Source organism: Neopelma chrysocephalum, unplaced genomic scaffold (genome assembly GCF_003984885.1).
Source record: "Neopelma chrysocephalum unplaced genomic scaffold, ASM398488v2 Primary Assembly neopelma1_64, whole genome shotgun sequence".
In the NCBI taxonomy this organism is placed as follows: Eukaryota; Metazoa; Chordata; class Aves; order Passeriformes; family Pipridae; genus Neopelma; species Neopelma chrysocephalum.
This window is the reverse complement of record NW_020897721.1, coordinates 8,311,632-8,321,032: the sequence shown is the minus strand read 5'-3', so window position 1 is coordinate 8,321,032 and position 9,401 is coordinate 8,311,632. Positions and strand designations below refer to the sequence as shown.

Sequence of the window (9,401 nt, the reverse complement as noted above, 5' to 3'; positions counted from 1 at the left end):
GCCCAAGGTGACCCCGCGAGGCCGCGGCCCTGCGGCGCCGCCCGGCCCGCGCCCCCGAGCATCCCCGGGGACACCCGGCGGGGCCCGCGCCCCGCGGGCGGGCGGGAGGGAACTCGCACTTGCCGCCTGTTCACTGACTGTTTTTACGTGGCTCATCAGACTATAGAAAAAAAAAACGTAGAAAGTAAGCGGGCTGCCAGGAAAAAAATTTTTTTCCTCCCCCCCTTTAGCTGCCACCCATCATAAATAGCTACAGCTACGCATTTTCAAGTGGTATTGTGACTTTCAAGTTGATGATAGCTCTCTTTATATATTTACCATATGAAACACTTTGAGCGTTTTAGCTCTGGAAGGAAATGCTTATCAAAAAAAAAAAGGCTCTATTTTATGTGAGGAGAGTGGAGAGCAGAAGTGCTAATCTTATGGATCACAAACTATATATTCTGCCAGGACAATATATGTCATAGCCATGTTTCTGGCAGCCTTCTTTCCCCAAGGCTGCAGGAATTGCTGTGGCAGCAGCCGTCCAGGCTATCATCCTTCACAGAGGGGCTATCAAAATCCTCTCCCAACACCGTGGGCTGCTTGCCTGTGAAGCACGTGCTGTCACAGCCCAATACTGAATTTCCTTATTCTCTAAGACAGGATTTTGTACACATACACTAATGCCCACTAAAGTACATACTTCTAGGAACTTTCCAGTCTCCTGAGACTGTGCAGTGGAGTACATTGCATGTGAACACTGGGCAGATTTAGCCAGTGTGTGGCTCTACCTTGACAGTTGTACAAACTGCCTGGATTATACAGCTGCTAAGTTTTGGGAACACTTACCAGAATTATCTTGATGTTTTGTAGGTTGAGGTTTGATCAATGAACTTTTCAGTTAAGGGACTTTCTCTTGATTTTCTTCACCTTTACACTTGCATTACTCTGATCTGTGTGAAACTACTTGCTTTAGGGGAGTACCTGTGCTTCTATGATTAAAGAAGCAGTCTCTGAGGAAGCCAGGTCTTTATTGCTTTGAAGATCAGAAAGAAGATGCAGACATAGTAATGGCCCATCTTCGCGAACGAAGATTTGGGGAAAGGTCTTTTTACCTTTCCAGCCTGCGCAATGGATGCAGACATAGTGAGGAAATAACCTGCAAACCATTGGAGGCGGTGAAGCTGCTCGTGTTGAAGAGAGCTGTCTCATTTTGCCAAAGCTGGAATCTGTGTTCTTCAGGCACTTACCCAGAGGTTCAGTGATTAACTGGTCATTCACTGCCGAGCAAAGGCACGGAGTTTGCAATGGCCAGATCTGTACCAGGAGGAGAAGTTAAGCATGGGAAAAGGAGAGGGTACTTTTGTCATCTATCATCTTGATCACTCGTACAATGACACAAACCAGAAATCTGAGATGCTGTAGTGTTTAAATAAATATCTGAAGATGCTATCTCAGGTAGGTGAAGATCTTATCCCAGTTTTAAACATTTTCCCCGCTCCAGCCATCATCATTTTTGTTTTGGCCAGATTGAGTCTGAGTCAGCTGATTTTCATCCAGGTGCTGACAGGCATTTTGATATCCTTGAGAAGACAGCAGCAGCATCACTAACAAATGAGATGTGCTGCAGCCTCTTTAGCATATTCTTGTCTTTACAGCTCATCCCTTCGCTAGCCAATTATGCTGCAGAGGCTGCACGTGTGGGGACCCAACAAGGTCCAATAGTCATTCCTGCCATTTGGGATTTAGTGGACAAGGATCAGTTGGTCACTGCATGTACTGCAGCTAAATCCTACATGTGCACATCCAGCACCACATATACACGTGCACCAATGCAATGACACTGGTTCTTAAGTAAGCACATGGAGCACTGATGGATTTGCATAAATGCTTATACCCAAGAACTCTCCTAATCAGAAACGTAACAAATATGTCAACTGTGCTGTGAAACAATAAATGAACCATTTCCACGGTCCTGGCATTACGTGTCTAGGCAAAGATAACAGAAACAAGGAATTAGGGCTGGACATTTGTATTCTCATTCACACCACTTACACAAATGCTATATTAACAAGTTAATACTCATTGATTGCAAAGCATACTAATGTAATATAGATTATAGATGTTATGTATATATAATTACTTAGCATTCAGACTGTCAACTCTTATTCTAGCCCTAATCTTCAGTTGCCTTAATTTTCTTATATAAAATCCTTTTATGCTGAAATGTCTCATATCACTGCTCATACAAAAGTAGTTTGTCTTCTTTCTTTCAAGACAATTGGTTAAAAAATCAAATCATGCAAATATGAAAAATGTTTTCTTTGGGTATGTTAAAATATTTCACTGAGAGTGCAATCTAAAAAAATTCAAATTCCATTTGTTTTGCTGATCTGTATGAGATTTTAAAAAATATACTCATCTCAGCAGTTTTACAACTCTATGCATTTAATGATGGAGTTTCAGTGACTCTCAGCAGGTTTTCATCCACTTTTCTACATATTTCTTGGGAATCAACAATATCAATTAGGAATCCTAGTAAGACCAGTCTTTTTCTCTGATAAAGCCAAAAGCTCCGTAGCAGATGTATAGTTCCCTCATGAAATTCGCATATTTTACTCTACATAGACTTAGAACTAAAAATGAGAGGATTGTTTCAGGACAGAAAAGATAAACTTCTGCTAGATCAAAGACTCTCACGTGCTTTTAATAGAAATCACCTGTTCCTATGGTAATGACTTCTGGAGCCACACATCATTTCACTCCATAATAATTCTGATTTCTAGATGAGATAGCAGCATTTCTGAGCAACTACAGCAGTTGTTTTCAATACACATTTGAAACAAGTCACTAAATTTAAATCATTACGCATCTTCTTTTTCTTCTCTGGCATTTAAGGTGTGCCTGCATTGCACGGGATTGGCACATACAGATTGATGGGTTTGCCCATCTGTACTAATAATTCTTACCCCGAGGGCGTAGGCTCTGCTCAGGTTATGAATATGTACCTGCCTCAGTTGTAATTCTCTTTTTATGGCCAGCCTGCCTTACCATTGCAGCAGTGCCTGTAAACTGCAGGGTTTGAATACCATTAGACTGCTCTTCCCCAAATCCCACATTCCTGCATTTTTGAATACCCCTAGCAGCCTCCTTCTCTGTTCCTAAACAGACTGATATATCTGGCATTTAACTCTTTGTTTGCCTTTGGGTTGTTCCAGGCTACTGGCACATTTCCCGCTCTCAGCTAACCCCTGCTCTGCCAGCGTGGGATGTTTTTCTAGCAGGTTGCTAACGTGCCAAGAAGCATATGTATCTCTTTGTGAATATGGAAGATATTTTCCAAATTTTACAGCTTCTGACCCAGAAACAGGAATATTCATCACTGCAGCATAATTTCAGATCTGCCAAGAATATATCAATTATGTCATGTAGGCGTGCTGAGGGAAAGGATGAAAGCAAGAGCACAGCAATTTCCCTGCTCCCCACACTGCCATACAGACAGCAATAAACCACAGCCTTGGGCAGCTCAGGCCAAATCCATTGATGCCAAATGCATTCCTGTTGAGGACCCACCCACCCAGAGAGGAGTAAAAGGTCTTACATTGCTTTTCCACAATATCTGAGATTGTCAGACCCTGAGTCCACGATGAAATCAAAGCAACTTGGCCAAGAACTTTCTCTGCCAGATCTGAAAAATGTTCTTCAATGCCCTTCAACTGGGAATCCAAATGGAATCTGGAGCCTCAGGAAAGTGTCCCAAACACCATAATTTTGAGGGACATTTTGGTTCAAAGGAGGGAGTCTTAATTAAGGGCAGCTTGGGCTTCCTTCAGTATGGCCAGGTACATTTAGAGTAAAAAGCTCCAAAGCAAGTTTACACCAGCAGCCAACACTTCACTACTGCCACCCTTCTGTCTTGGCATGGGATGTTTCCCAAATGTTTCCCAAGATAGCCAGTGGTCAAAAACACCCCATGTAAATATAAAAGCAAGGGGTTTATATGTTTTCTTATTGATTTTTAACTACAGCTCACCACAAACCTCTCAAGAGCCCTAAAGTTGCAAGGTGGGTATTTTTCCTGATGTTTTAAACTTATTTAAAGAAACTGGTACTATGCTTTTGCTGTCAGTATTGCCCCTTGAGAGCATTTAATCAAATTTTCTATGGATAGTGACTACATGTTCATTCATAGGAGGTGGCAGGTGCTGCCTTATGATCAACGTCCTGCTGGGTAGACATGTTTTGTTCAGAGATAAACTACAGAGTCCTTAATGGGCAAGTCCAGCTGCTGAGTTCTGGCCTTTATCTCCCACCATCATTGGGCTTGGTGGGTGTAGTCTCTTGCTATCAGCCCAGCAGCACTTTGTTCACTTGCTTGTAACTGTACTGCAGACTATTCCATATTTGTAGAAGACACTGCCTGCAAATTTGTGATTCAGAAGAAATTCCTAATTACTGTTACAGAAAATTCCTACTGACCTGCCTCTGTAACTGGCTTTGTGATCATTTTGTGGGTATCTGGCTGGCATCAGGCTCATTTAAAAAATTTCCTTATTTGCATCAAGAGAAGTCAGTGATCTTAAAGGCCTTTTTCTGACCTAAATAGTTCTATGATTCTGTAAGTCCTTTGCTGTTCTACACAGGTGTTCCAGGTTTTTTAAGTCCATGATAGATTGCTCAGCCTAAGAAAAGCAAGGTATTTTACATTATCCTGATTTGCTGCACTTCTGAAAAATTGATTTTGTACATATTGAGTGAAGGAAAACAAACAAACAAAAAATTGCACATTTTGTCTTGTATTTTTAGTAGTTTAGCAATATATTTGTATTGCTGCACGTGAACTATATAAGGAATGAAACATAAATCAAAATTGATGATATAGTTGTCTGACATTAGATTCTCGTTTAGTCACAGAGATTTGAATAGAAATTTGACTTCTTGTCTAGTCAAAGTTATTTTAAAATGCATAGCTCTTAAAAAACCTGTATAGTAAACCAGTTTCAGGGTAGTTGACTTAATTATCTGCATGCTTACCATAATTGAGAGGTGACCAATATTTTACTGATGATTGTTCTTACTGGATATTGAGACTCTGAATCACTTACCTTCTACAGAATAAAGAAGATTAAAAACAAAAGTAGTGGTGTTTTTTAATTTATCTTCTTATGTCTTTTCTACAGAGATCTCCAAGTTAATTACAGCTGTTAATTTAAAGTAGACTAAGCTATGTTAAATGCCTCAGTATCTATTTTTCTTCAGAATTAAAAATGACCTTAATTCAATGTAGCCTACCTCACTTTGGAAGTGAAATAAGCTAAGTTAACTGAAGGTCATTTTAATTCTAACTAAGAGAGTTCACACAAAGAGTTCACCAAGTTTTGTACATATTCTGCACCCAATAAGTGAGTAATGATGAGGAACTAGTAGTCACATATCTAAATCTAAGCTTTAGGTGCATGTCCTGTAAATTGTGTCTCACTGTCACATATCACAGTATTGGGTAAGAAGTCTAGCTAAAAAGGTTCTTAATGCGTAATCAGCTCTTCTGCTGTAGTATCTTTAGTAGTGCCATCTAAAAATAGGAAAACAATCTAAGATGATTTTCCTGGTTTATTATTTATTTCTAGAAGCATATTTTTAAAACAAAAAAAAATCACTTTCATAAACCTGTAATTTTACCCACTTGTCTTTCTACAGCCTGTTGATTTTCCCTTAGCACAGTTCTAGAAACTGAGAGTTGTGCACATCTGCCTAACTGAAGGTAGTATGTCCCATTTGCTCTCATCTTTTGCTGCAAGTGTCTTCTATTCCAAAGAAAACAGTCATCCAAGGCAGCAACATGCAGTTTGTTCATGGTTCAGAGCTCTGGCCCTTACAGTCCAATTCATACAAGCTTGTGTTTTTCAGCATCCTCCATCTACTTTATTTGTGTTGTTATTCCTTGCTTATGATTTCAAGATCTGTGTGCTTTTGTGCCTCTGATATCTCTGTCTTACGGTATTTTGAGCTCTTGGCAATATCTAAGGTTTCAGAGCACTGTCCAGTCCAACACTTATTCAAGTACTGGTATCTTGGCAGATTCTAAATTGCCTCATCTGGAGTCTGCTTCTCCCAGGAGTCTATTTCTGTATTATTTGCTCCACTTTCTGTTGAAAACCAGTGGCTTTTTAAAGTGGGAAGGGTTTTTTTAGTATTTTTTTAATCTACAAATCTTCACCAGATCTTACCCTAAGGCAGGCTAATGTCGTGCTTTATCGTACACCTCTAGCAGATAAAACTGTCACCCCAATCTTAGAACGTACAAGATAGTTTTAAACCTTCAGGATCAAAGCATATAACATTTATGTGCTTCATTTTTATTTACACTGCAATACCCCTCTTTTTTTGTAACAGCCTCATGAATATCCTCCTTCTCTTGGGTTTTTGAGAATTGTTAAATACACCAAATGCATCAGCGCTTGCTATTTTCCAAAGGGAAACCTCCTTCTGATAGACTTGCTTTTAATAAACACTTACTGCTTCCAGATGTACAGTGAAGTTCTTGCCTCTTTTCCAGTAGTTTCTGGTATTTCCAGAGTTCGAGCCTTTCAATGCTTCAATTTCTTCTCAGTGTCTTTTTTTTGATTTCTTTTTACTGCTGTGCCATGAGCGAGGAGTCGTTCCAGGCTCAGAGGGTTTCAGTAGATGTTCTTTAATCATATGTGTCTGCAGTGCCTTTTCCTCACACTTTTAAACCAGAAAGCTAAATCTCAAAAAGAACATTTAGACCAGTAACCTTTCATTGGGAGAAATAATAAGAAAAAAATTATAGTATCATATTCAGAGGTGTGAATCTATTGAAAAGCAGTATTGAAAACAGTAAAAGCCACTTTGCATATGAAAAAAAGCAGCCAATAAACCAGTCTATAAAGTTTATTTACTATTTTTAGATTGCTTTTGGTTTATGTTTGACTGACAAAGCTAGAAGAAATATCTATGGTGCTAGCCAAGTAGAACGTATTAATCCTCATTAGCATAAAGAAGTGATTATTTCAAGTAGTTGTAATGTAAATGTCAATGTAAAAGCTTTTTCTTCTCAGCTCCACAGTCTGGGAAGCCATTGGCAGAATGTGCTTTGATATGGGTAGATATTCTGCATATTTGATAGATGCATGACTGATTCACCAAGAAAGGGAAGTTGAAAGTTTTCAAGCATTTTTTTAATCTCATGAAACAGAGAACTTTGACTTCTATTTGCATTTAGTCCAAGCCAGATTTTCTTTTAGCTCAGTTTCACATCTGAAATGCTGAGGTAATTTTCTAATTATAGTTGAAATAAATGTAGAGCTTCCAGTGAAACTTTTATTGTTTTAATCCATATTAAAAGATGGTAACCATGTGAAATACAGTTTTTGCACATGGTATTTTGCAATTGGTATTAAGTAGTCTGATTTTAATAATTACATTTACAAGAAAGAGTTCCATTCCATTTTGTGCAAAGAGTAGATCCATTCCCAAGCAATATATTAAGACCAGTAAATGTATACATATAAAAATTATCCTCAAGAATTTCTCATTTCCAATACTGTCATTTCTTCTGAATAATTTCAGGTAAAAACAATCAATCAGGGTCTCTAACAGAGGATGTATAGAAATCTGACTGCCTTAGGGAAAATGTCTGCACTTATTTGTTATGCTCAGGTGCAACATTTTAACTCAGAGGTGATGGAATTTTATGTGTAGATCACTTGAAATAGCTGCTTTTTTGTCCTTTGATATCTCCCCTCAGAAATCTTCCCTTCAGTCTACTTTATCACAGCAAAAGTTATCCTGTGATTTAAACATAATTTTTTTGTTCCTCCTAGTTTTACTTCTTTATATTGCTAAAAAAAATATTTCCATTCCTCCCCAAGAAATGTCCTTTTCTGTACCCCAAAGACTTAATATACCTTCAGTCTTACACTCTGCTTTCCCCCCTTTTCTATCCCTTTTGCCCACCTTCATTCTCTCTCCCACTCTCTTCCATTTACTTGCTCTTTCCCTTTCCTGTACTGCAGATTTACTACCAGAATTGCTGTTTTGTAAGAGGAGTTCACAAACCAATGGCATTCAGCAGCAGAGTGTTTAGCATCCCTGCCTCCTCCAAATATTTGGTACATTAGATCTTATTTTCACTACTAGTGTTGAACAGAGATGCAGGCATGTCTGAATCAGCCAGGGCCCTTCCTGGTCATTAGTGAAAAGACAAAGCAGGTTTCTGATCCCCTGGCATACACAAGCAGGGGATAATAATGGCCATAAAAGCCATTGCTGAGGAGAAACTATTTGTGTGAAGTGTCAAATGGAATCTTGATTTCTTCAGACTCAAATGAAGTTTGGCCATCAGTGACACCAGGATGTTACCTGCAACACTGGGCCTGGGTAGGTTTTCTGGTTTTGTGCCTGTTACTCCTCATAAACTATCTCAAAGAAAATACCTTTGTTGCATTCTCTCTTTCATGGTTTTCATAAAAATGTCATCAATTTATTGAAGAGACAAGAGTATAATTAGCCATATCCACTCCATCAAAGTTAGCATGGCATGGTATATCGAATGGGCACAAAAGACATGTTAGAAATGGTTCTCTTGGGTAAATAATTTATTCCTGTAATATCTTGGAAATGTTAAATCCAGACTGCAATTGCTCTCCTCCAGTTTAAAACACTTCCCCTATGGAGAACGAGGGAAGGGTTGTTTTTTTTTTTCTATTTGCTGGCTTTTTGAAGGGGGAGCTAAATAGTTTATATATTGATCCTTTAACATGCAAATATTAATAACATAATCAATACCAATACTTACCATCTCTGCAGTGCTTTTTCCTCCACAAATCTCGGGGTTAGACAGTCAGGTGAAGCAAGAGACCTGTGAAAGTTCCAGTGGTGTTGGAGAGCAGCAATCCAGTGGCAGCTGGGATCTCAGGGACGAGGGAGGAGAAAGGCTGGAGGAGGTTCAGGCAGAGCAGCAGAACCCCTTGGAGAGGGAAGCTTTACCCTGCCATGGAGAGGAGAGCATGGTAAAGGAAAGAAATACTGCAAGGCAGAGGAGAAGGAGGTTTGAAAGTGGTAGAGAGAGGAAAATGAACCCAGGAGAATTGGAGCACATGCAAGTGCAGAAGAAAGAAGAACAGATAAAATAGTAGTGGAGGAATTGTAGAACTTGCTTCATGCAACAGGAAAATATGCAATATGGTCTTTTAAGAAAGAAAATAGGAGGAGATGGTAACCTATCTCATTTGGAGAGAAAAGGTGTTGCTTATGACTTGGAGAAGCTGTGATTCTGTTCCAGCCTGGATGATGCACACAGTCCGGGTTCATCCCTGCCCGTGTCTGCTCCATGGGTGGGGCTGTCTTTGCCCTGATGGCTCTGAGGGGAGTAATTTGCAGACTTCTGGTCCAGATGC

General features: G+C 39.4%; 1 protein-coding gene across 2 annotated transcripts in view; it reads right to left on the bottom strand.

Moving 5' to 3' along the window:
- PRKACB (protein kinase cAMP-activated catalytic subunit beta) overlaps positions 1–8,992 on the bottom strand; it is an 80,743-nt gene extending 71,751 nt beyond the window's left edge. The window contains exons 1-2 of one of the 2 annotated variants that reach the window (XM_027683239.1): positions 8,801–8,992; positions 6,499–6,730 (exon numbers count right to left, since the gene is read on the bottom strand). In XM_027683239.1, the coding sequence (XP_027539040.1) occupies position 6,499 (1 nt within the window). In that variant the 5' untranslated portion in view covers positions 6,500–6,730; positions 8,801–8,992. The remainder of the gene's footprint in view (positions 1–6,498; positions 6,731–8,800) is intronic. The other variant, XM_027683240.1, reaches the window with a different exon arrangement.
- Between the last annotated feature and the right edge of the window lie 409 nt (positions 8,993–9,401).